Below are 27723 nucleotides of genomic sequence, written 5' to 3' on the forward strand. Positions count from 1 at the left end.
GCGTTAAAGAAATACCCTGTTAATCAATATCCGTAACATTGCAACACAAGCACCAACAAACAAACCAAAGAATTGGGAGGGGAAACGGCAGCAGTAAATTGTTCCATTAAACCACATGAATGACAGAAGATAGGTTTGATTGATATTCATTATGACTGCAATGAAGAGAAACAAAGACATGACACAAACATGTTAAAAAAATTAAGAATATTTTTGGTTTGAAACCTTAAAAATAAACACAGAAGAAACAAACGGTAGACGTGTGTGTCCCCGATGTGTGGCTGTGTTTAAACTCTCCACTCTAGACTCTGAGTGTAACAAACGCCAGAGGAGGTAACGTGGCCCATGTGTGGCGGGGTACCTCTGAGCGGCGTGTCCGTCTGCTGGGGAGGCCGTCTGTCTGGCCCATTGTCTCTGGCGGGCCGCAGCAGCTGAACCTCCTGGGGAGGGGGGGGCGGCCGGGGGGCGTATGCTGGGGCGCTGCCAACTGCTGACGGGGGCCCGGGCTTCTGCTGCTGGAGGGTGCCCATGTGCTGGCGAGGGGGCCCCGCGGGGGGTCCGGAGGAGGCCGACAGCTGCTGCAGGGCCAGCATCTCTGGGCTCTCCAGCATGGAGGCCAGCCGCCGCCGGCCAGCGTCTGGGTGCGGCGCGGGCTGGGGGGCCGTGCCGCCGAGGGAGCTCCCGGCCGGGGGCACTCGGTACTGGGCGTTGGGGGCGGGCATGTGGGGGTATCCTGCGGCGGGCTCTGGCCAGGGCTTTTGTCCTAGCGGCGGGGGCACCCCTCCCTGGTTGTAATGGGGCTGGCCGGCCATGTTGGGGTCATGCATGTGGGGCCCGTGCGGCCTCTCTTGGGGCTGGTGGTGCATACCGGGCCACATGTTGGACAGGCCCATACCGGGGGCCCCGAAGCCCGGGTACTTGTGCTGCGGGGGGCCCTCGGGGATGGGGTATCTGTTGGCCAGGGGGTGCATGGTGTGCCCCTCTGGCCGCTGCCGGGTCGGGTACATGCTGGCCTCGGAGGGGGGCCCGGGCTGAAGGGCCACAGGGCGCGGGCCTAGCGAGGGCCCGTGCGTGGGGCCGACGTAGGGGTGCTGCTGTTGGTGCTGGGGCTGTTGCTGGTGGGCGTCTGGACCCATGGGGTATCGGAGACCCCCATGCAGACCGTCACGCAGGTGATGCTGAAAGTACAAATGTTTTGTGTCAGTCGAGTTTCACCAAACGTATTCCTTACTACCTCAAACATAAAGAATAGTTATTAGGTCAAGCAACTTATGCCCACAATCTAAAGAAAAAAACATTTTGACCCCCAGGCAGGGGGCCAACTAACAACGTTATGCACAGATACCGATAATAATAATAGTAATTGATCAGTTATTTATAGCGGATTTCTAAATACTCAAAGACGCTTCACAAATAGCCGAACTCAGTCCCGATACTGTGCTCATGTATTTCGTACTCATAAATCTTCTTCTATAAAACCACCCGACACCACTAATGACAGAGAGCAACCTGAGCTCATTATAACGCACATACACATAATAAAAAAAGCATCTCAAAGATGCCGTGGCCCCCATGGCGATAACACTACCCCCATCTTTCCTCCAACTCTCAGCCCACAACACGTACCACTGTTATGGTATTTTGAAGTACGCAGATCGGTTCTCTGTATCTGCAAGCGCCAAAACGATAGTACTTCATAGCATAGCAAATGTAAGCACATTTACAATTAAAGTGGAAAGGCTGCACCCCTGAACAACGCTGTCCGTGTCGTGAAGTAAAGCATGTCAAATTAGCTGGAAAAGGCCTCAAGCCCTTGGTCATCAGTGTTTCCCATGACCCCCCAACCCCGCCCCTGCCCTGGGGGTACGCACCTGCATGCTGAAGTTGTGCGGCATGCGATGCAGACCGGGGTCTCCGTGCCTGGGTATGTGAGCCCCCTGAGCAGAGTAGGCAAAGCGGGGGTCCATGACCATCCTCTGGGAATACATGGGCGGACCGTGGGGGCCAGGAGGTCCATGCATCTACCAGAAAAACAGTTATGAAAGAGTTAAGGGGGGGGGGGGGGTGATAAACCAAGCTGCTTCAGCGCGGTACTGATCTGAACACGGGCGCATTACGACGGGATTGAGACGCTGTGGCGGGCTACCTGTGGTCCCGGGCGGTACATCCCGCCGCCGCCCAGGTGCTGCGGGCCCAGGGGGTGATGGGGCGGCCCGGTGGCCCAGTGGGGCGGGGGCGGCGGCCGGCCGGGCTTCTTGCCCTCCTCCTCGGCGGGGGGGGTGCTGCCCTTGCCCCCCGGGGCGCTGCGCTTGCGGTGGGCCTGCTCCGTGGCCCTGATCAGGCTGTCGGGCCCCGGCTGCTTGCTGCCGCGGCTGCGCTTGCGCTCCTTGCGCTCGCGGTCCTCGCCGCTCACGTGGAACTCCTCGTCCGTGTCGCCGTCCTCCGAGGGGAAGTGCTTCAGGAGGGCGCGGCTGAAGCAGCGCTCCAGAGAGTCCGCCATGTTGGTGTACTCTGGGGGGAGGGCGGGCACACAAGTTCATTTAGACACTCAAAATTCAGAATAATTCATTTTAGGGCCAAGTTCTACGGAGGTGTGGGGTGGGTATCCCCAGGACCATGGCCCATTTGGGATATTTCTTCGTACCGCGCTTGTGAGCATGGTTACCCTAAATGACCAAGGTGGTATACCAAGTGTCCCAGAAGCCTTACCCTCTCTCAGACACGGATATGAAGGACACACACACACTTATTCTCTGATTAGTCTCATTTGAGTAACAGTGACAAAATGGCATTGCAAACTATTTGGACAATCAACTAATGCGTATGAAAAACGTATAAAAGAAAAAATAAATTGGGTTCACTGTCCCTCTACATTAAGAATCAAAATCCTACTTACTAAGATATGACCTATAATTTTACATAAATAACATAACATAAATAACGTGTTTATAGAATTTATAAAATCGATCAAGGAGCCTCATTAATTCACACTTGGAAGCTGTCGGAGACGATGACACCATTTTGGAAGTACACAAAACATGCCACTACAGGCCACCATTGCGTCTCCTACATCTTTTGAAAGGGAGGGGTGAGGAGGGGGTACTCAGTTGGTTGACCTCTGCAACCTCAGCGCTAGATGCCCCTCAATCCCACACACCTTTAATATTTGCTGTTCTTATGAAGTCACCGAGGTGTGGCATGTGACCGCATTAGCCAGGAAAAACACTTCCAGTCACAAACATTCTCTCACCAGCTCATTTCCTCACACTCCACACCACTGATCGATCAGCATGACACACACACACACACACACACACACACACACACACGAAGGGGCCGTTGCTGCTGACCAGGTCAAAGGGCGTCAGTTGACCCCCTAGGCTCCTTCAGCCCCCTCTGGAAAAGATTCCTCCCACCTCTCCCCCCCCATCCTCCTCCTCCTCTTCCCCTGGGGAGAGCATTGAGTCGGATGGATGGCTCCAGACAGGGGGCTTAGGGCTGGAATGTCTCTCTGGCACTGCAGGGCCGGAGCCAGCCCCCCCCCCCCACCCCCCTCTGAGCAGTGGAGCACAGCTCAATCACTCCCCATTAATCACTGTCAAGACTGCCCTGCCTGGCCCCACACACACACACACACACACACACACACACACACACACACACACACACACACACACACACACACACACACACACACACACACACACACACACACACACACACACACACACACACACACACACACACACACACACACACACACTTTTAGTACATAAGATCTACATCCTCATAGGTTAGAAAACAACATCCTCTTTTTTTCGCCCACAAAGGACGTGAGGAAGGCTGCAGTTCCAATCGCTCTCACCGCTGTCTTCCCCGTTGTACTCCATGCAGTTTTGAAACATAAGTTTCACGTCGGTTACAAACTCTTCCTTTGCGATGTAGTCGCCTTCGTTCAGCTTCCTCTCGATGGTGGACAGATCCATGGGAGTCTAAATGACAAAGTAGCACAATTACCAAACTGGTAATAGGACCTAATCCCTTCTGAAGCGATGGGAGAGCATGCCAGAGGTTTCTGAAGTCAAAACAAACATGAGAGCCTGCTGCTGCTGTGGGGCTGGTCTGTACTAGACGGCCTCTCGTACCTGAATGAGCTCATGGTAGTTGGGGGCGTAGGAGTCGTCCACAGGCTCCATGAAGGGCCAGGAGTCTTTATGCGCTTTGAGGGTCTCCAACACTGGAGAGAACAAACCAGGTACGACTTCAGAGAGCATACCATGCAGAAAGATATCAACAGCCGTCTTGTTATTGGCCTGGTGCAACAGCTACAAAAATAACCCATATCTTACCTTTGTAAAGCGCAGTGTAGTCATCGTCGATTTCATAACTGAAAATTGGACACGCAGCCAATGTTACCAGCCATTTCAAAGCAGAGGAAACAATGCGTTTTAGAAACATGCCCTGAAGAGGCTGAAATGAAAGGGGCTCCTTACAACTCCTTGGTCTTGCGCGACCTGCGGATGGGCGAGTGAGGGTCCAGATTCATCAGCTCTGGGGGCAGATCTTTACCCTGAGAGAGCAACCAGGCCTTCTCTTCCCGCAGCTTCCTTCGTTTGGCTCGTTCTGCAAACAAAACGGTATTGGATCAAACATTAAAATCTAAAACGCATTGTCGCTTTTGGACAGCATCCATTTGGAACCCCTGGGTACTGAGCAGAGCCATTACCAACCAGGCCCACACCACTTCAACATAGACTAATTATCAGCCAGCCATCTTCTATCAGGATCAGTTGATCAAAAGGCCAGTACAGGGAGAGCACTATATATATGCACGCACACCCACACACACTTTATCTTTAACATGAAAGGCAGAGAGGGCTGCCAGTCCCCTGCTGTGTGGATTAAAGGCGATTCAAGGAGGATTCCACATCGGCAATCCACACAGAGAGCAGGTCCTGCTGTTCATCTCGAACGCATTAATGAGGCTCCTCTGAAGCACCATCAGCAGTTCATTAACCCTGGCAGATGACATCAGAGGGAAGGCGAAGAGATACTGTGCTTAAAGGCCCCTGCTAACACTGCCCCTCTCAGTCCGGGCGCCCCTCATATAAATCACCCGGCCAGAGGCGCCGCCGCCCCCCCCCCCCCAACAGGCATACAGTGAGGACCCATGGATACGGAGGGCCCACTCCAAAAGGTTCTGTTCTTGATCCCACTGCAAAGGTCATCTGGGTCGGTGTACCCGTCATAGAGGTGTAGATCCGTCTTTGGCGCCACCGTTACCTTCCACGGCCTTGACCTTCTCCAGCTCCTCCCTCTGCCTCTCCTCCTGCAGGAAGCGCTCGTCCTCCCGCCGCTGCTCCGCCAACAGGAGCTGCCGGTCCAAATCCCCGTCCTTCCTTTTGTCCACCTCGGCCATGGCTGGCAGGTCGTCCTGAAGGCAGACATGCAGGAAACATTACATCCAAAGGCCCATCCTGCCACCCAGTGTTAGGTTAGGTTACTACACACATAAGATATTTAATTGAATGATTGAAGGTTACTGTTTATTACAATTAGAAAAAAAACGTCATGGTTCACATAGTTCATGTGTCGACGCCCTCAATGAGGTCAAAGTGCATTTTTGTGAGACGCACCTCTTCCTCTTGGTGGATCCGTTTCTCGGAGTGGCGCCCGGATGCGCGGATTGGTGAGGGCTCCAGAAGCTTCTGCTTCTGCTCCTTTTCCTGTAGATCAACACAGAACAGCAGAGAAGCTGAGCCTGGCTACCACAGCGGGGACGGAGTCTACACCCAGAGAGATGGCCTTCCCTGCCAGTCTACCTGGGCAACCCGCACATGCCGAGATGCCTTCATCTCTGAATGTTTGAAGGAGTAATTCTAATGCGGTAATACAAACATGTGTAAGCCAGCATGTCAGATGGCATTCAGAATTCATCAGACCCTCCAGAAAAACGTGATTATGCGATCGCATAATTCAACGCATAATCAGCCAAAGTCTGCAGATTCATGCGGGGGCCGCATTTTTTCAAATATGCCGCACTTTCACCGCATAAATTGCCGATTTCCGCACACAATATGCGGGGCTTGCATGATTTCATAATCCCTGCATTTTCGTTGCAAAAAAGTCACATATATCTTAGCAGAAAGTTGAAAAATGTTGCGTTTACTTCACACAAGAGCAGCCATTTCCCCTTGTTGCCATGGGAACGTTATGAAGTGACTTAATTACGCGACGTTAACGTCTTTGAAGAGCTGCATTTTTCGCAAGTTCCCGCATTTTTATTGGAAGTTCCCGCAATTTTTGCAAGTTCCTGCAATTTCTTCGCATAAAATTGCATAAATTTGCCGCATATTTCATCTCATTTTTTTAAGAAAACGTGCCGTATAATCAAGGATTTTTGGCCGCAACAATCACAAAAAAACGCCGCGTTTTTCAGGGGGGACTGATTCATGCTTGTACGGTGAGGACATAGCATATAGGAGGCCGAGAGAGCGAGAGAGCCGCCCACCAGGGAGTTTAAGTAGATCTCTTTAAAGGCTTTCTATATCAGGGCCTGGCCTCCGCGGCTCATGTCAGGGTGCATCAGTGAGAGCAAATCTGTCAGCCAGACGCTGCCGGCAGCACAGGGACGTGTCAGAGCCAGGCCCCTGGCTGCCACAGAAAAACTACTGCTGGTCTGGAGTGAGGACCAGAGTGAGTGGAGAGTGAGACAAAAGGGACGATGACTCTGATGGCCTGTCACCGCAAAACGGGCCAGCTGAGCTACAGTAACCTCGCACCAGCCTCCTCCACACCGCCACAGCACACCCTATTTCGGCTTAGTCTTAACATGTCCTGGGGTCCCTTGCGCTGTGCATTATCAATCCAAGCCTCCCCCACACGTGCGATCACACACACACACACACACACACACACACACAATTACCCCTGCCCCCGCACACAAGATGGAGTGCCTCTGCTGTCGCCACTTAAGAGGTCGGGGAGAATCCTGCAGCACAGCCAGGCCGTCAATCAAGAGGCACCGTCCTGCCTCAAGGTGAGGAGACCTCCTCCGACCGTGGGTGACAGCAGCCTGAGACACGCACACAGATGCGCACGTCCTCAGATGCACACGAGGCCAACGCCCGCACCCCAAAAGGGTGCGGGCGTTGGCCTCGTGTGCATCTGAGGGCGTGCGCATCGGCGTGCGTGTCTGCGCATACTGATTCTGATTTTGTTCTTCCAATTATCGCACGAGCCCGGGAATAGTCCCCGGAAATCCCCAGTGGGTTTAAGAGGCGCTGCGTTCAGCAGACTGCTTCTCTGAAGGTTGCGCGGTGGTAATCTGGGAGTGGGAAGCGCTACAGCGGAGCTACGCGACCATGAAGGACAAGAACACATTTGTCCAGGGACAATAAGGGAGTGACCCCTGTGCCGACACCTATCTGCAGAGCTCGGCTCCCTACACAACCGCTTGAGTTCAATGGTTTCCATAGCAACGCAACAAAAGGGCTGGCTATAAATGAGCAGAGGGGAATGCAAGTCCACAAACCAACACAAACCTTATGTTAAAACATTGAACCTGAACAGTGGTAAAACACATTAAATGACAGCAGACTTATTATTTCCCATGAAGGAAATAGAAAAGGTAATGGAGCAGTGACGAGTTCCATTTCTATAAATATCAAAAATATGATGGAAAAACTAAGCCAGAAGAGAGAGTAACTCCCAGGAGAATAATTCCAGTTCCCATAATAACCAGTTGGTGTCCTACAGGCCTGACAGGTGGGCTTCAGCAGATCACTTCCGAGCCAGTGAAAGACACGCTGTGCACTGGTCTACTCCACCTCCAGTCAGGATCTGGCTCAAGGCCTTGAACCCGATCCAAATTTCATCGGTGCGCTGCATGGAGGACAAGCACATGCTTCTCTTCCTGCTCCCTGACTCACAGCGGTAAGTCAAGAATTCCCGAAAGAACTCCCTCCTTCCTGATAGTCTTCAAAGCCTGGACTGTCTGAACCTGAGTTTGTTGTGACTCAACAGCAACCAGGCTTTTGGAACCAAGTAATACAGAGAATGACTTAGAACATGATTGCAGTGGCCTCTCTCCCAAACTAGCTCTCTAAACTCCTATTTGTAACATGAACGGTGTTGGGAACGTCACTTAAAAAAAGTGATTAGTTAAAGTTACTCACTACTTGTTCCAAAAAGTAACTCCTCACTAGCAGTTTGTGTTTGGAGCCAGGGGTGCGTTAGGATTACGCAATTCATTCAATCGATTCATAGCAACGCACTGCATTTAATGTACAGTAAAGGCAATGGCGTTGTAACGACGGAAACAGTAATTAGTTAGATTACCCCGTTACTGAAAAAAATTACGGCGTTAACGCCGTTCTTTTAAACAGCACTGAACATGACCCTACTTTAATCAAGTAAAGAGCATTTATACACATTTTTCTCAAAATGTAACGACAAGAACACTGGAGAGAGAGAGAGAGTGGGAGATGGAGCGAGGGAAACAGACGGCTGCGACGAGGACCAATGGCGGCGCGCGGCAGGACCGACCTTGTGCTCAATCATGCTGCTGATCTCTGGCAGGAAGTTCTGGCTGATGATGCGGTGGAGATGGCGGTCCTGCGGGGAGGTTTTGTCCTTGATGCTCTCCGCAAGACTGACCCACTGAGGCTCCGTGTCGCACACCAGGGACCAGCAGCCTCTCTGGCGGTCTGGGGGGAGGAGAGACAGCCTCAGGTCCAAGGTGACCGCCTCCCCGGCCCTGCACTACTGACACCGAGTGGAATGTTGGACGGCTCCCATTTGAAAACGGGGCCTTGTCTGGCGGTTAAGACTCCTACCTGTGCCAGGGGGGGGGCTGTCCAGGGCGGTGTCAGTCTGAACCTCGCTCTCCGCCTCACTGCAACACAAACATTAATGTGATGAGGACGATCTCTTCAGCTTCACTTCTTTGTAAGGGAGAGATTTGTATTTATTCATTTAGTTAGTCTTATCATGTAACTTTTTTACTAAGACAGTAAGACAATGGATTGCCTCTTGCAATAGTTATAGTATTGTTCCATTTCCAAATTGTCAAAACACAAAGAAGAAAAAGAATAATACAATTAACCTAATCTTCAGGCACTGTATATGATGCTGTATGGGACTATAAGTAAACTGAATGTGTGCACCCCTACAACTATACTGCTGCTGTGCCACAGTTCTACCAATTATTCTGCTTAACTAAATAATGCATTTTATAAGATGTATTGTATGTTCCAGAAGGCTGATTCAAGGCTGTCCTTGTTCCAGGGTGGAATAAAGTCTCTGCTGAAAGACCAACTATAAATCCTCCTATAAAACATCCACTGGAGAAAACGAGATACAGAGAGCTACAATTGGAAGAAAGAGGCAAAATGACGACGGAAATGCAAAAGGAAAGTCAGAGTTGAGACAAACTTTCACTAGTGTCACCTCAGCTGGAGGTCTTCCACCCTCTTCTTCGGGGGCCGCCCCCTCTTCTTCTTCTTCTCCGGTGGGTTCCCTTCAGGCGGTTCACTGTAGAGCACCGATGGGAATGGAGGTGAATATCACAGGCTCTTTTACAGAGCAGAACACCAACAAATCAACCTCTAATGGCCTTGTTAAAACTTGTGTCAGAGGGGACACAATGCAAACACCCCCCCCAGCCTCCCTGACACAAGGTCACCAAGTAGGAAACATTGCAGCCCTGTCACAAAACGGTACCGTAGAATCAAGTACAGCATATCTGGTAGCAATAATCGAATAAACACACAGTACTCTGTATACTTGATTAACAAGGAATGTAATTAACTATTAAAAAGGGGTTTTAATAACAGATTATCGCTGCCTGTATGCTTTTAATTGTCATTTCTACTTTACTATTACATGCTTTTATTTTGGTACTCCCGGACCAGAAGTCCACGACTTTGCACGGAGCAGACGATAACATGTGACGGTCAGAGATCAATAACGCTTCGCGATTGTAAGGATTTCCCTGTATGTGTTAAGCACCTGGCTAGAATTGGAACAAGGTATGTTGTAAAAATATGTTTTATGTGGAGTTGTGTGTTTAGCGGACTTAATGTAAGATTGTTTATTCTCCAGGCTAATATTTATGTTGCTGTTCATACTAACTTTAGCTTCTGTAGAGTGTATGTACTATGCGGTGATGGTAAGCTTAAGTAAGGTTTCGATTTTCGCTTCTAAGAGCTCATTTTTTGTTTCTAAGAGCTCATTTCGTTTATTTGTCTGTCCGGAGCTCTCACGGTGTTCCAGAAAGGAAAGGACTAATGTACAAAATAAGGAACGAACGGCTGTACATTAATTAACTCTTTGGAAACATCAGTACGCTTCACCATTGTCTGGCCGGGTTCGCTACAAGGAAGTATAATGAATGGGCGGTTGAATAGAGTTTACACACACACACAGTTTACCTGAGCGGCTCTGCTTTCCATCTGACGGGCTCCTCTTTGTACATGCGCGTGCCATAGAAGTACCAGTAGAGGGCCCCGCTCCCATCCTGCCCCAGGGGTTCCACCCGCAGGCTGTCAGCGTCCAGGCCCTGGAGGAGGGGAGAGGAGGGATCAACACCCAGGGCTACGGGATGCACCTCACCTGACGACACGAGCCGCCATCCGTCCCAATCAAGCACCAAATAATAACTACAGAGGCGTCATTACTGGTACCAAGGAGGGCTGGATACAAAGGCCCAATCCCATTTCTACCCCTTACCCCTTGTTTTGAAGGGGTATGGGGAAGGGGTAGAAATGGGATTGGGCCAAAGAGTGTTTTGTGGCCAGTTTGTCATCTTGAACGATTGCAATATCCGACACACACACACACACACACACACACACACACACACACACACACACACACACACACACACACACACACACACACACACACACACACACACACACACACACACACACACACTTTCCTATTTATCTGATTGGGCAAGTGGGATTTCTTAATGTTGCATGTCAAGTTACTATGCTGCTGTTATGTAATGAATTAAACAAGAAGTTAGCGTAGTCATTAACCTCCTGCAACATAATAATGGATGAAGGTTCTGCATGTCCCCAGCATCTAGGTTACATAAGAACCACTATCTGTGTCGATGTGATAAACACTCAGAGACTTTGAACTTTACAACCCTTCCCTCAGTGAACTCCACAGTGAAAAGCCTTTTCAAATGGCCTTTTATCAGTTTCTCTATGACCCCTACTATCACAAATAGGAAGGACATGAATTGTTCGTATACTATGCGTTGAATGAGTAAATTCAACGCAATTTCCAGGACATAAAGCATGCATACAATGTTAGAGATGCCCCGATCAGGTCTTTTTAGGCCGATCCCGACCAGCGATCTTTTAGATATGTGATCGGGGTCGATCAAATACAAAGGACCAATTTTCTTTTAATAGTAAAATATATATTAATAGAATAATTAATAAGGGTCAGCAATATATGAGAGCACTAGAGTTTAGTTTGGACTAGTTAAGATTGGAACCACACAGAGCACTATGGAGTTTAGTTTGGACTAGTTAAGAGTGGAACCACACAGAGCACTACAGAGTTTAGTTTGGACTAGATAAGAGTCGAACCACACAGAGCACTACAGAGTTTAGATTGCCCTAGTTAGGAGCCGTTTTCTAGAGATTTAAATGTAAAGGAGCGTTAAATAATTGTAAGGCCAACACACTCTTACTTGCACACTAAGGAAAGGAGCTAAAAAGGATAGTAACATAGCTTTTATTGATAATACACGCCCAACACTGATTTAATCCAACATATGATCAAATGTAAGTGTATCACCCGTGATACACTAGGCACGCATCAATATTCACAGGCAGAGAAAAGGACAGCTACCCGGAAGAAGCAAATTCTGTCACTAGGCTGTGCTAACAAATAATGACTGACAGTTCCTTGGTTATGATTGTAAGGGTTTATAGAATTAATAGTGTAACCGAAAATACTGCGTTTCTGGATTGTTTATAAAGATTGTGCGATTGGAAACGTTTGCATGTAAGCTACGCAGGAGATGCCTATATCTGTAGCAGGGCTTTGACTCCGAACTTCGATATTCAAATATAATTCGAATATCAAAAAATAAATCAAAATTCGAATGAATATCAGGCAGTCCTTAATATTCAAACCGGTTATGGGCAGGCCAAGAGGGAGAGACGTCGGAGAACCCGACGCAGTTTATTCATAATATTGTAATGACCACGGAAGAGGCAGTGAATGAAGTATTGATTAGACAGCGATTTATTAGAAACCTAATAAACTGTTGGAACACGCAAGACCGGTAACCATAGCAACGCGGTAAACAAACCTTGCGAAGCCCAATCCAGGTCAAAATATTATTAATAAATATTAGAATATATTTGAATATTAATATTAATAAACAAACAAACTTCGAATATATTCCTAATCTGTAGCCAATGCTTAAGATTGTAGGAACTACGTTGAAATGAAAGAACTACGACTGCAACCTTTTGGCTACACATGGTGCTTTAGAGAGGCAAGTTAGTTTCACATAAAGCAGAGAAGGTGAGCGAGGCAGTCTTGACGTATCAGGTTATAGGTAATTTTGTAGTTACAGCTAACATGGGGATGCGTGAATAACGAAATGTCTAGGTTTACTGCTAATAGTGCAAACCTATATAAATAAAAAAACACAACTAAAAACATAGGGAGAGTTAAGCACCGCGTGATGCAGGCAGGTTATGGCATCCTATCAACAAAAATCCATTTCTATGGTTACGTTACGACTTATGTTAAAGCAGAATAACAATACTTTCTCAGTGACTGAACCAAATAATGGCACGTCTTGTGCACAATCATTTTATGAGTCTTGGATCGGCTCCTGGAAGGGCAAATTTCAAGTTGATCACCCAATCACCGATCACGGTGTTTAGGGCGTATATCGACCGATGATGAACGGTGGCGGATAAATGGGTGCTTCACCAGTTAGTGCCAAGTCAAAGGCCCAGGTGGATCGGCATTGCTCGGGTGGGTTCTGAACCAGAGTGGGGAGCCGGGGGGGGGGCCTGGTGCCGGCGAGGCGTGCTACCTTCAGCAGGTCAAAGACGTCGGCGGCGTCCAGCCGGTAGTCACACAGGCGGTGCAGCAGCTCCACCTGGGTGCGGACGGGCAGCTCCTGGAAGGGGCCCTGCCGCAGGGGGTTGGGCTTGCCCTCCTCCAGCTCCCAGCGATAGTTGATGATGTCATCGAGGTAGCCGCTGAAGGCCTGGGGGCTGCAAGGGAGACGAGAGCGAGAGATGGGCCATTAAGGTGTCTGAACCCGAAATGGGGTCAAACCGCGCCACGGAACAATACGCCAGTCGACTAAATGGTGATTGGCCACTCTGAGATTCCTCGATAGTGCGTATTAAAGAACAGCAATTAGCTCAAGCTACAGCGTATTTGAGAGGTTGATCGAAGAACACCATCCTAGTGTATGACTCAATGACTTCTGTGATGTATGGATTCCTCATGTTCTTCCACAGTAGTAGTGACCATTCACTCCAAAATGAAAATGTAACATGAAGAGGATCATGTTACATTCGATTATTAGGTTATCCATTGGTAAACCAGTGCCCCAGATATGTTTTTCACTCAATACCGCCTATTCATTTAAAAATGCTTTTTCTTAACCCAAGTTTCGACTTTAAACTAGCCTCTTTTCTAACACCGTGAGCAATCAAAGTATCAGCTATTGTAGGAATGTTGCACCCTATTTGGGACCCAAGTGCAGCCCTGCGTTTCGAAGGCCACAGTCATTTGCAAGCTGTTCTCCTTTCCAATGACTGGATTTTCGATCAAATGTTCTACATTTTTGCAAGATTTAATCTTTTAGTACTACATATACGGGCCTAGTGATGGGTTTCCTCTGCCTCACTACATGTGGCTAGGTAACCTTTCAGCCAGCATAGGTATGCTTAGCACTGAAATCAGAAGGGGTACTGTAGCAAGCTGTGGTTAAGCAAGCAGTGGGGGAATATTTTTTTATTTAAAAAGCTCAGAGAAGAAACCGATTCAAACCTAAACGTCGGCTGCAGAAAGGGGACTGGTGGGGTGAGCCGATAAATAAACATTGGTTCCAGCTCAGATGAGGCTGATTAATCTGCACTTTTTTGTCTGCTCCTGCTCAGCTGAACAGGAACAAGGGCCTGAGGCAGGGGTCAGCATGCCCGCAACAGCCCAGAGAAAGAGGAAGAGGAAAAAAAAAAAATGGCTTATCTTGAAAGAGCAGCGTGCACTTTTCACACAGCTGCAGGCACACCCCCTCCCTCTGTCCTCCGCTCGCCCTGCCGGCCCTCCTTCTATCTCCTGCCTCTCCTTATTCTCCCCGATAGGCCCCGCGGACACTCACACCTCCCCCGGCCCCCGCTCTGCCGGAGCGTTTAGCGCGGGCGGATGAAAAGGGCAGCTCAGTGAAAGGCCTGAGCAGCCGTCCCCAGGACGCCAGCGCCTGTCCGCTCCAATAAAGCCAGTTGTCCTTCTGTTGCCGGCCGCTCCAGGTGGACGCCTGGAATGGTTCCTGCCTTTCTATTATGGCCTGACTGGCACTACTGGGCTGCTTGCTGATGATGACCAGGAATAAAAGGAGATAGAAAAAGGGGGGGGGGGGGGGGGGTGTCTGGAGAAACCCGAATGTAGATCTGAATAGCAACCACCTGAACTACTGAATACCAAAGCAGATCTTTGGCCTAGAGCTTTATGAGGACGTTTTGAAAGGCGGCCGGAGCTTAATTTGACTCCTTCTAGAGCCATGCTCGCTCTTTGATGTGTCTGCAGCTGTTGTACCAAACAGTAGTTTTGGTTCCGTGTGCCTACCTTCATAATTACAAAGAAGGATGGTGCAATAGCTTCATGCCAGCTATGGATAGGTATCATTGCATGCAAAATATATACAAAGAAATCTTCATGTATGAAATATATATGCTCTGTACACATCTCTTATTGATGTTTTACTTAAACATAGGAGGAAAACCTCATGTTACAACCGTCATCAAATTCTGAACCATTTGTGATGATTCATGCATGTCAATTTCTAAACATATGAGAATTTATTTTCAAGTGTAATCCAAAAAGAAGAAAAAATAGTGACGCAAAGTGGTGCTTATGTTCACACAAAGGGAGCTGCAGATCCAAGATTAATTTCAGGACGAGGTTCAGTCTTTCCGCACACTGTCTTATGCCGCTTTTCCACTGCATGGTACCAGCTCGACACGACTCGACTCGACTCAGCTCGCATTTTTTGCGTTTCCACCGCGAAAACATGGTACCTGGTACCTGAAGTGGCTGCTTTTTCTAGTACCGCCTCGCTCTAGGTTCCAAGCGGCTGAGCCGATGCTAAAAGGTGACGTCGGCAGACGGCCGGCCACTTATTGGCCAGAGAGTGTGACGAAGTCACGAGAGCGACATGGCAACCATGCTGGTAACAGCCATAGCAGCGCCGCAGCCAACATATATTCCACTTCTTCAACTTCTTCAACATGCCAGCTAATAATAGTAATGTTATCGATGTCCTCCATTGTTGTTATGTGGGTTCTGTCCATGTGTGGGTTGCGTAGGTCTTGTTTGCGTCGCGTACAAAAATACGTCACGGCCCTTTCGCGCAGCCGACCCCGCCCACGTCCAGGAGGTACTATTTGCGGTGGAAAAGCACCCGTGCTGCTACCGTGTCGAGTCGTGTCGAGTCGTGTCGTGTCGAGTCGTGTCGAGTCGAGCTACATGTGCGGTGGAAAAGCGGCATTAGCTTCTCTGAACCTGGTAGAAAGCAAGGCCTTAATTCCCTGTCGCCCCGTCCTACACAGTGGGGAACTCTGGTCTCTCCGGCAGCCGCATCACAGAGGATGGTACATTTGTCAGCTTCTTCTTTTGATTAGGTGAGGAGTTACAACCCCACCTAGATGATATGTCAACAATGGCAACTCATTTTCCTGTAAAACATGGGGCAGCTTACGTGATGTCCTTGCGCTGGTAGCATCCCTGTAAAAGACAGGCGATGAGGTCACCCAGGAAATCAAAGTCCTGCTCCGACAGGGCTTTCTCCAGCTCCTGCAAGTCAGAGAAAGACAGTGGTCAGACAACACATAGCATAACAAAAAGGACCGGAGTGAAGCATTCAGTAGTATTAACACATTTCACAGGTGTGAACACACGTTTGAAAATGCAGTTTTATGATACAATAGGATGCGGAATTAGACAAAAATAAATAAAAAATAAAAATAATAATTAAATAGATAGAATGGACCGATAGAGATGGAACACTCAGGCTGTCTCAGTGAGGGGAAGGGGAACATTGGTGAGGTGAAGGCAAGGAGTTCCTGTCTGTGTCAAACATTTATAACGCAAGACCCAGAAAAAGCTAACCGCTCCTAGGGGGAAGCTTAGTAGTCTTGGAAACCAAGGGGAGGTAGGCTGGCAAAGGTAGTCAGCAGGTGGGTGGAAAGGAATTTCAAAGTGTTCTGGCAAGGGTTTGCTTGTTTCGCCGCTGGCTGTTTGACTGGAGACAAGGTTCAAGTTCAGCCCACCCCTCTCCTGCCATGCATTGTGTGACAGCCATTGAGGTTTTATGAAGCGGTAATAACGGCCAGAGCAAACTCTAAAGCCCTGGGAGAGCCGAGGAGAAACAGCAGGCAGCAGGAACCCTAGAGCCACATCACAGCCTCGGGCCCCTCCTGGTAACCACCCCCTGAAAAACACACCACAGGGTTTCCCAGAATGCACTTCTGTCCCCAAAGACAGCCTCAAGGCCCTAATGGGGAGGACACTGATGAGAAGGAGCAGGCGGACGAGACTGCAGACATATAAATGTTAAGTGCCCCACATCAGTACCAGAATGGACCCTTTGCCAGGATATGCTTGTCTTCTGGCAATAATTCAGCTAGAGCCCTGTAGGTTGAGAATAACCCACATAGGCGAGGTTTCTCACTCTGCACTCGCATGTACCCCCTCTGTGTGCAGACTGCAGCCCCTCTCCAGAGGATCCCCGGAGAGTTCAAAGGTCGACTTCCACTCCTCCTGGCCTCAGAGGGAGACGGAAGCCAGGAGCCAACGAGTCAGCATGATGAGAAACAGCAGAAGGGACCAAACAACCCGTTGAAAAGCAGGATACGACAAATGGTTTGGTAATGTGGTTGTAAAATAAAATAGGGGAAGAAGTGAAACAAGATGGTAAGCCTCACTAGAAGTTAAACCTGCACAATGTGACCTTGGTTAACCTGGGAAGTTTAAGAAGTGCCGATTGATTTTATCCTGTGACAAAAGAAAACGATCTAACAATGTCGAACCTGAAGTTATACAGCTTTTCACAACAAAAAGGGACGTCCAAGCAGAAAGGTTGCATCGTTGAGGAGCTAACCAGAGGAGGCAGTATGTGGCGAGAAATTACCCAACGGTTAAGTCATTACTCAAACAAGGCACAGCTCATCAAGCCCCCTAAGCACTTTTTAATGGCCAATTCAAAAAGCTATTGGTGGTCAGTCTACTTGCAGCAGCTCGTAAAACAGGTTCTAATGGCCCTTTCTGTCCCTGTCCCAGCGCAGGAAGAATTCCAAATCTCGTCTGAGGACTCTTGGGCCGGGTCAGCACTGATTTATACTAAACGAGGAACCTTCAACTAGACATAAACAAAAAAAGTCAGCGAGATACCAGCCGATACTTGAGGTGCAACAGATCTTCAAACAGATATTTTACAAACGTCCCTTTCCCAGGTCAAAGTGTACCCAGCAGCGGCTGTGGATGACCACGGATCACTGGAAGACGGCGGTGCCTATCCATTGGGGGTATTTTATGTATATGGCCATGTTACAAGTGGGTGAGATCCTGAGAGATCCTGTGTCACGCTCTCTTCCACTTCCTGGTCCCCTGTCAAGCAGCTTGTGGGCCGGCGAGGGCTCATCCATCAGAGAGGAGCCTCGCTTTGATCACGCCTGGGGCCAGGGCCGGAGAGGGAGGGGAGGCAGAGGGCTGGGGCGCAGAGTACCGGAAAACGCCGAGTGATTGGTGCAAGCGAACTGAGCCGACCAGCCCTTGGATTAACGCCACCCAGCGCCACCTTTGAAGTGCCACTCGGAGGATCAGATGGCAAAGGAAGGGGAATAAATGTGGTACATGTGCAGCTCCCTCTGAAAGCCAACCTCCCAGCAGGCCAATCCTCTGTGGGCGGGGGTTTTAACACTCGCACTGATTAAAGACGGGACACTGCAGCTGGAAATATCCTGCGTGAAGCTCCCTTAAATGAACACACATGCAACATCTGCATACAATAGAGCAGGCCGTTATGGTCACAGCTATATGAACGGGTGGATGTTATTTATGGGTAGAATACTGCTCAGACATAAAACATCTCTCAATAATGAATACAACTTGTAAGTGAGTTTGGCAATAACCGTTTTTTAACTATCCGGCACATAATTGACAAATTAAAGTTATTTTAGCTTTTATCAACTAGGATTTGACAAGCATAGACTACATAATAAAATGCCAAGACAGTACAGAGTTACACAGACGACTTGCCTTTCCTTCGTCATAGATCAGGACTATAGTCAATGCTTCCATTAATGATCAATAGGCCTCATAAGGCCCTAGATAAGGACACTGGATAAGCAGACGGCTAGAAAGAAAACTAATGAAGAGGCAGGGTATTCATCCCCCAGGTAGTAAAGTGAACAAGGCTTGCAGGTTATCGTACAGGACAAAGATTAGCAGCCGAGTCAAGGCTAGTGTGGGTGTCGTTCATACAGAAGCAGCTCGTTCAACACCATGTTCAACAGCTGGGGTTTGGTTGTATGTAGTGGGGCTTTTGATACATAGAAAATAAGTTTACGTTGGTTTCGAATTATGTAAATGTAGGTGGTCTTAAATGACAAAAGATATTCCACTACACAGAGGTGTTACGGGTGTAACGATACACGTATTCGTACCGAACCGTCACGGTACAGGCACTTCTGAGGTGGACCGCGGTGCGGAAAATGTGGCTTAAATAGCGTTATTATGGCGAATGTAAAGGCTTGTTTTGCGATGCGGAATTTAAAACTTGAGGTAAGAGTTCCCCGTATAAGTATAGAGTGGCAAAGTCACGCCCCTTCAGGTAGAGCCCATGGGATATGAATGGGTTTCAATGGAGAGAAAGTAATTATTTTCTGGTCCCAGTCTTTATATGCCCTGGATTACACGTATATTGTTTGTGGATTTAAATGATAATTTTTCATGCAAAGAAAACAAAAAATATTGTATGCAGATGGGGAGATTGTCGGTCTTGTCCACGCCAGTCGCAGGGAGTGTGACGTCACATACGAGACATGTAGTCTCTCCCATTGTGTTTTCTCTACAGCCTCTAACTGAACATTTGCACAATAAACGGTCAAACTCCTGACATGAAAGATTATCATTTAAATCCACAAACAACATATGTGCAATCCGGGGCATAAATAAAGACTGGGACCAGAAAATAATTACTTTCTCTCCATTGAAACCCATTCATATTTTTCGATCTCATAGGTCCCATGGGCTCTACCGGAAGGGGCGTGACTTCGCCACTCTATACTACTCCGACTCCATAATCCGACTGCGTAACTACGGAGACCCCTCGAGCATTCCCAGTTCTCCGTCAGGATGTTGGATACGCAATGCAATTCGCCACCCTATCGATCTTATATGTTGACTACAAAACATGTCAGTAATTTTGTAAAATACATTTCCAAAGCTTTTCAAATCTTATTTGGTGTTTTATTGTTCCGTAATGTGCAAAGTAAACAATGTACAAAGTAAATAAGGTGCAAAGTCAAACCGGAGAAATTATTCTGGGAATGATTTTGTAGGACCAATGACAGCCCTTGCCGTCTCCGTTGCGTCGACGGATAGTTAAAAATATTGGATACGCGCGTAAGCTATGGAGAGGGTCTCCGACAGGCTCTCCAGCTACGGAGAGGGCTCTCTGTGTCTACAGAAAGCACTTTAACATGCACATGCATTTGAAAAGACACCATCCAGGTGTTACTGTCAACGTTGCTGTGAAAAAAAAGCAAGCTGTGCAAACCCAGCTCACGACACTATTTCAGCAACCCCTATCTGGGAATTCAGAAATGCAAAAGCCATAACCAAGTCTATTGGGGTTTTCATTGCTGCTGATCTACGGCCATTCTCCGTTGTTGACAAACAAGCAAATAAAATGTTCCCCTTAACTATCAACCATACCGTCCTCCTGTACCGTGACTTTTGTGTACCATTACACCCCCAATAGGTGTGTATCCCCCCTTAAATTCCTAATTCACTCTTCAACCATAATCATCACCTCTAGGGCTGATGAAACACGTCATTCCAGCTTTGGATAATTATTTTCCGATGGTATACTGGATAGTTCCTTAAAATGTACATAAACCTTCAAAATAAAGATCTGCGTTTCAAGTGGGGATTGCCCCTGGGTAAAGAAAACGTTTAAACAAGACTGAGCCCACAGAGGCTTTGCAGGATAGTGTTCTTCTGCACTTGACTACAAATTAAATTAGTTATTTTTATCCTCATACGAGGATCATGCATTTCAAACCGGTGTACGCCATTCTGAAGAAAAACGACTGTAGCCAAAAAAAACATCGCCATATTGTTATCATGTAACACTTAACACAGCCTTAAGGGAAGTCCATACCGACTATAAAGAGGTTGCGATGCCAACCATATTAACACCCTGTGACTTTCGTCCAGTAGAAAGGGTGTGGGCATCATGATAGGCCATGAGAGTACCAGTGTCAAGCTAAGGACTCAGGTGTCAGAGCGGCTTTACGCCTCAATGTCAATTGCTTACTTCTGGCCTAGAAAAACAGATGCCTACAGCAAGACAAGACAACATGAGGACTCCGAAGAGCAATACACAACAGATGTACACTCCCAAGAGACTTCTTACAGCAACCTCCATTTTTATAAAACAGACTTTTCTGATTGTATATCCTCCGGTATAAGACAACCATTATGGGTCCCTCGAGTGCCCAGCAGCCCAACACCATGTGGAGCAATAAAATCTGCGCAAAACCCCGTTCAGGGACCCCAAGGGATGGAGGTGACAATATCATACTGCAAATGCCTTTCCAGAGTATACAAGTCATATCATTTGTATGCCGTTGACACCACTATTCATTTAATATGCTGTACAATTGTGGTCATGGTGGGCCACAACCGTTTATCTACAGGTTTAATTTAAAGGACAAAAGGTAACATTGAAAAAGTGTTGGCCATAGCTATCAGCATAATGAGCAAGGCATTGAAATCCCATTACAAGAGTTTATTATGGAGAAGTATTGTGTTTCAGACATCATGGGCTTACATCTGGATAGGGCCATGCAATGAGGGCCATGGTCATTGAAGACCAATAGGAATAAGAATTAAATTCCATGAACACAGAACCACCGACCCCTGTATATTTAAGCCACTAGATGAGCAACAAAGAGGTAAAGGATAGATGTGTGATCCACATCATAGAACAAAACGTTTAAAGATAAAAGCGACTCCACACTGATGTAGTGGCGATGGTGTAATGTTGATGGTGTATTGCTGAAGCCCACCTGCATTGGTAACAGGGCGTTGTGAGAGTCAGAGCGACACTGTGAGGAGGAGGGAAGCTTCAGGGATCTGAAGGGATGTGGTAGGATTGGGGGGGGAGGGGGTACGGCTTGTATCTATGATGCCACAGCTGCTGCAGAACGCAGAGCACTGTGGTATCAGGGGCCTGGCCTCTCTGCAGAGCTTCACAAGAGTCCCTTTCCATGCGCTGCTGTTAACAACTCCTCTGGGCTCCATCTGGAGCAGCAGTTGGAGGACGTGTGGAAGGGCTGCATGGTAATGGGGGGGATGGGAGGCTTGTTGGTGTTGCTGTGTGAGAGACAGCTACTCTCTCTTCCTCCCATTCCCTTCTTTGTTTGTCTTCTTATTCCCTGTCCACCTCGTCCCACTTCACACATGACTCCTCGAGGAGTAATCAACTGACAACACCACCCTCTCCCCACACATACACCTCTCCTCCTGCCACATGACAAACACATGTGCATGGATGGGCACACTCAACTACACACAGCACAGGAAAGCATCCTTGCTTCCTCAGGATGTAGGTGTTTGATTACCAAAGGGATCACCAACAATAAACCCCAGATTCATAGCTGGTGTAAAAGGAGGACTAAGATGGTCGGTACAATTTTTTTTTTCCATACTGCATTTCTACCATTATAGGAAGATCTGGTGTTCCTTTGACATGCTGCAGGCGACTGTTAAGACCTCCCATAGCCAAAGGCAAGGTAGACATTTGGTCCTTCGGGCAGGAATGACAACTGGTTGCCCCTAAAGCGGCACTTCTGATGCGTGTCAGTGTGGATAAGCAACGACACGGACACCAAAATCAGCCAAAAGGCTAGCAACATTACAGTTTAATTCCTGCTGTTTTTTTTTCCAGCCAATGTCAGCACCAGGTGGAACAGGTGGTGGGGCTATGAGAGTATGTGGCATGGGGGTTGTTGCTGGGGCCATTGAGAGACTGACAGTGGGCCGATCCTTCCTGGTGGAAGCTCTACAGTGAACCTGAGAGCCTTTTGCCTTAGCCTACATGGGCTAGCTGAATGAGAGAGGACCATTAAACACAGGAGATGAGAGGCCACCCGGGCCAGTGGTGCCTGACCAACCCCACCACCGCCTGTCCCCACACATGGTTGGCAAGAGGAAAAAAAACATCAGCTTCCTCCTAAGAATTAACTGTCTGCTTACAAACCGGAGGTTCTCATCTTCCCACACTGCCAAAACAGATGCGAATGCACGTGCACAAACACACACATACCCACATGCACCTCCATACACAGATCGTTAACATTTATCCTGCTTGCCTTGAAGAGAGAGAAATAGCCCCCCAGAGCAAGGTGGTTGGAGAAGGAAGGGGTCTGGGGCTGAGACGCTGAGATCAACATTAGGCAGATGGTGCAAAGGGCTTGGAGAAGGACAACAAAATCATGTGAAACCCCATAGTTGGCAGAGGCAGACAGCCACACCGGATCTCACCACACAGATAAGTTAACTGTGCTTCTTCCCACCATGATATCACCATACCATAATACCTTCTCAAGTCTCACATTTTTCTTCACCACAGCACAAAATCGTACATTTAACCTGACAATAATAATACTATTCAAGGCCTCAAGGCCAGACTGAATAGATTATCAGGTATTTTCAGAGCTCATACGTAACCAGAATATTACATCCCGCCATCTTTTTGCTAAATTGTGGCGTTAAATAGTCTAACCTTAAGCTAGCTAGCCACCTGAAACAAGCTCTCTGGAAATAAGTAAACAGTTCCATTTTCTTTGATGTGTGATGCGTCATGTTTACAGCCTTGCATGGGATTCGTCTGTTGTCATGGCAGATTGATGTGCACTAAAGTGCAATGTAACAGAGATTGAAAAGCAATGTTTGAATTTAGCTGGATAGATAGTCCCATTATTTAAAATCATCCAAATCAGAATAGAAAACGGGGTCAAATGTGTAGACGTCATTCCATCTATTCAACTACGGCTTGTACCAATTTGTGATCGGATCGTTAATTGGCAATGTTCAATAGTTTTTTCTATGCCAATATTGAGCTAATTTAACAGACTTACTATGGGAACATAATAAATAGAGCGCACCTAGAATCGTAGCGTTTTGCTTCCATCAAAATATTACTTTGAAGACGCAGCTGACACAGCACAATGAAAATGTCTGTCTGGGAGACAAGCACATCTTAAAAGTACAAAGCAAATAATCCGTTTACCTCTTGGGCTACTTTAGGAGAATAGCAAGCAACAATCGCAGCCAAGTATATAATACTTTTTCTTTGAGATATATTCACCACCGGTTTTGGTGAAATGGGCAGTAGTCGCAGAGCTAGGTTCAGATGGAGTCCAAGTGCTTTATATTGGCAGATAAATATCAGATCTCTACTAGAATCTTTGCCCTACTGTGCATTAAGACATGTTTCTCGTGGTGCAGAATGTCCCCAGATTAGCAAGGTTAATCAGTGTGATGAATGAATATCGTAACAAGTACCTTTTTGGTATTGATCCGACACCCCGAATCTCACCAAAACTTTGCTGAGAGTTGTTAACGTCATGTGTATGATTTGGATTGTGATTTTAAAGATCAGATAATGTTAACCAGAACACTAGGCTGTTAGATTGTTGCACCAATCACAGACAAACTATTAAAAGGGGAGCCCTTGATAGAGACATTAATATAATTTTTTTTTTAATTTTTACTTTCTAAATATAATGTTCACTCTTTTATAAATGTTTATCCACTTAACTTTAACTGTATTGCTTGCAGCTGATGCAAAACCCAATTTTTCTCTTTTAATAACAAGTCAATTAGAAGCATGTTGCAGCTGAACAGAGAGAGGCAGAAGCATGATGCAGCTGAACAGATGGAGAAGTCAAATCAGACATTTAAAAAGACATCCATAGTGTGTGACCCACACGTTTGAGCAATTAAAGAACAAAACATCAGAAACAAAACTTTCAGTCCAGTTTCGGCCTAGTAGTACAAACGTGTTATGGCCAGAACCTAAAAATTATAGAGGTTTGGTTCCCAGCCCTATTTGCCACTGCAAACCACTGTTGCAATGGAAATATTGCAGGGCAGGCCATAATAATGTATTGACTTGAGGAACTAATACCACATTAACAATCGACAGCCTGTACTGCAGACAGTGAATGCTCTAACATAAGCCAAGGCAATAGATTAAACACATTACATTCTCCACCACCTGCTGAGAAAGAGCGCTCCCCAAAGAAGCTGGTCCCCTTGTCACTAAACTAGTCCTGTGATTGACTGACTGAGCCGCCACTCAGGCCATTCAGCCTGCGATCTGCAGTTATCTGCAACATCAACTATGTTGCCGCTGAAAAGTTGGACCAATGGAAATCACATTTCATGGTCCAACTTCTCCGCATGGTCTTCTATCGGAACCAGAGTTGATGTTGCCGATGTACACACATCAATAAAATCCCCAAACTAAGTAACAATTCGGAAATACGCGCAAATACAACCAATAACGGCAGACATCTAAAAGATTGCACTCCCAGGTGCATACTTGTCTGATAGAAATTGCTTCACAGCACTCTTACATTAACGGTGCAGGCATTTTACACACCGCTGCACATGATCAGGCAGCATCAATTGCCTTCTAAGCAAGAACAACTCTAGTATACTGCATTTCATAGCATGATGGGAAGTTCATTGCACTTTACTTCCTCTCTTCTTATGAAGCTCTGAACCACAATACAATAATGCACATGTACTAAGGGCACCCGTTAGGCCAGGACGAGACAATGTTAAGCTCACACATGCCTTCCTTGTCATCTACCACAACAACAAGACCCATTAAAACATTCGAGAAGGTAGGCCTCCCAGTCCCGGGGAAGGGGGGGATGGAAGGAGTGGATTGAGGGGAGCAGCCCTGGAGGGAGGGCTGCCACAGACTGGAGACAGAGAGGGGGAGTCATGGGGAGCACTGACAATGGAAATCGCTGAAAAAACTCTTGGCGTATGTGCCTATACCCCCCCGCCCCGCAGTCGTCGCTACCACCAACACCCCACCTTCTCCTTCACACACACACACACACACACACACACACACAAACTCCAATGTGAAATCATCTGATCCATATCCAGCTACCCTCACTTGTCAATCACAACTGGGGGTGGGGAGCCGGCCCTCTGACAATGCAGTGTGCTTGGCTGTCCTGAGAGTCAGAGACATGAGTGGGTGGGTGGCGTCAGGAAGGCTCAAGGATTCCTGTGTATGTAGCATCATCAAGCTGGGAACGTGATACTGCGTAGAGTGAAACGGCGGCCAGTGGTTCATCCATTCGCTGACCAGAGAAAGAAAGTGTCAGGGGGTTGTTGTGCACACCAGAAAGAGAGGATGATCTGGGGATGTGTCAGCAGGTGGGAGAGAGGGAGAGGAAGAGAAAAGGAGGGGCATTCAGGGAGAGCGGAACGTAAGGCGCGATTGAATGGTGAACATTCGAGGGGCGAAGAAACCTGGCAGGGAAGAATCAAGCCGAGATAGCGGGATAGAACAAACAAGGCTTGATGAAAGGCTCATTGTTGACAAGTGTACTCCCTTGTGAGTGAGTGTGTTGGAGAGTTGGGTGCTCCATTCTAGTTGCCTGGGGCCTGACAAAGGAGCTGAGCAGGCCGGGGTTAAAAGCTAAAGATATTCAGGATGAAAGCCTCTAAACACTGATCCCTTGGTGGGGCTGCTGCTCACACTGGCTCAAACATGAGTCGCTGACCCGTCTCCAGTCCACAGTGCAGCTGATGCCCGCTGACACAGACATGCATAGTACAGCAACATACCAAAAAGCCTGTATGTTTCCTAGAGAGGAGACACACACACACACACACACACACACACACACACACACACACACACACACACACACACACACACACACACACACACACACACACACACACACACACACACACACACACACACACACACACACACACACACACACTTATAAACATTGGACCCCAACCCAAACCACTCTCCCAAACACACCCACATGCTCACGCGATTTAATCCACTGGCTTCGTAGACAAGAAAACAACGGCAGCCATCTCTTGCTTATTGGCCAAATCTAATAGGACTAAATCTCCTTTTTACAATCTCACTGGGGGCTACAGAGAGAATAGAGCTCCCCCCACCCAGAAGAGCTGCAGCGCCCAGAAAGAAAGCAGAGAGCTTCACCCTCCAGGGGGAGGGAAAGAAAGAGTACCATCTGGGGTTTAGTCATGGTGATGCCAGTGCTGGGGCTGGGGGTGAGAGAGGGAGAGAGACAGAGGGTGCTGGGGACCATGGAAGGGGTAGAGGGCCAGAGACAGGGGGCTAGGGATGGTAGCAGTGGCACTGGAGGAGAGGGAGGCTGGAGGAGAGGGACGGCGGGTCCATAATGGTGAGAACATGCCCAGAGAGCTGGCAGGGAGGGGGATGAAAGAGAGAGATACACAGATGGAGCTGTGCTAGCAGATGTAAAACAGTTTGCTGGATCATGTAACACAATAACAATCCAAATAAAAGGATAAATAGAAATAAGATACATTTATTAAAATATACCTTTAATCAATTCAAGTTACAACAGCTAGTTTAGCCTGAATTAGGGCGGTATTGGGAAAGGTACAACAACAACTGCCACAGTAACCTCTGTCATTTGCAATGTCTATTTATCCCAATGCCGCTTCAGACAGACACTTTATACAAATACACCTCCTCTTGGTTTCCGCGCCTCACCAAACTACAGTGAGTGGAGTGAGTCAAAACAGGAAGGGCTGTTTTGTATGGCTGGCTAAGGTGAGGAGTGTAAAAGGCAAAGTCTCCGACTCTAAAGATGGCCAATGGCACCACGGCAATGGCATCACTAAGTTTGTTAATATCCAGCCTGGGAGCGGTAAAAGGTATTGCTTTCAAAAGCTGCGTTCATAAAAAAGAAAAGGGGGGCATATCTGGCAGTACTGGGACCATCAATAGTGCATTCTGCCCAGCGGATCGTTCCCTCCCTTTCAAAGCTGCCGTGTTCAGCGATCTTCATGGCCATTTGTATATATGCATTTGTATGCCTTCAAATACCTACAGGCAACCTTAAATGGTTTAGTGACCCAACTTGAATCAATCTGTATCATTACCATCAT

At 47.6% G+C, this 27723-nt stretch overlaps 1 protein-coding gene across 2 annotated transcripts in view; it reads right to left on the bottom strand.

The window, feature by feature from the left end:
• The window catches only part of LOC132464474 (chromatin remodeling regulator CECR2), a 37537-nt gene that overhangs the window by 7206 nt on the left and 2608 nt on the right, over window positions 1-27723 (bottom strand). For both annotated transcript variants that reach the window (XM_060060866.1, XM_060060865.1), the window contains exons 2-16: window positions 15980-16074; window positions 13082-13265; window positions 10434-10561; window positions 9451-9534; window positions 8838-8896; window positions 8548-8708; window positions 5637-5726; window positions 5284-5434; window positions 4494-4623; window positions 4350-4387; window positions 4146-4237; window positions 3866-3992; window positions 2147-2511; window positions 1872-2021; window positions 362-1178 (exon numbers count right to left, since the gene is read on the bottom strand). In XM_060060866.1, the coding sequence (XP_059916849.1) occupies window positions 362-1178; window positions 1872-2021; window positions 2147-2511; window positions 3866-3992; window positions 4146-4237; window positions 4350-4387; window positions 4494-4623; window positions 5284-5434; window positions 5637-5726; window positions 8548-8708; window positions 8838-8896; window positions 9451-9534; window positions 10434-10561; window positions 13082-13265; window positions 15980-16074 (2671 nt within the window). The remainder of the gene's footprint in view (window positions 1-361; window positions 1179-1871; window positions 2022-2146; window positions 2512-3865; window positions 3993-4145; window positions 4238-4349; window positions 4388-4493; window positions 4624-5283; window positions 5435-5636; window positions 5727-8547; window positions 8709-8837; window positions 8897-9450; window positions 9535-10433; window positions 10562-13081; window positions 13266-15979; window positions 16075-27723) is intronic.

The sequence above is a fragment of the Gadus macrocephalus genome, chromosome 9, assembly GCF_031168955.1.
Source record: "Gadus macrocephalus chromosome 9, ASM3116895v1".
Taxonomy (NCBI): domain Eukaryota; kingdom Metazoa; phylum Chordata; class Actinopteri; order Gadiformes; family Gadidae; genus Gadus; species Gadus macrocephalus.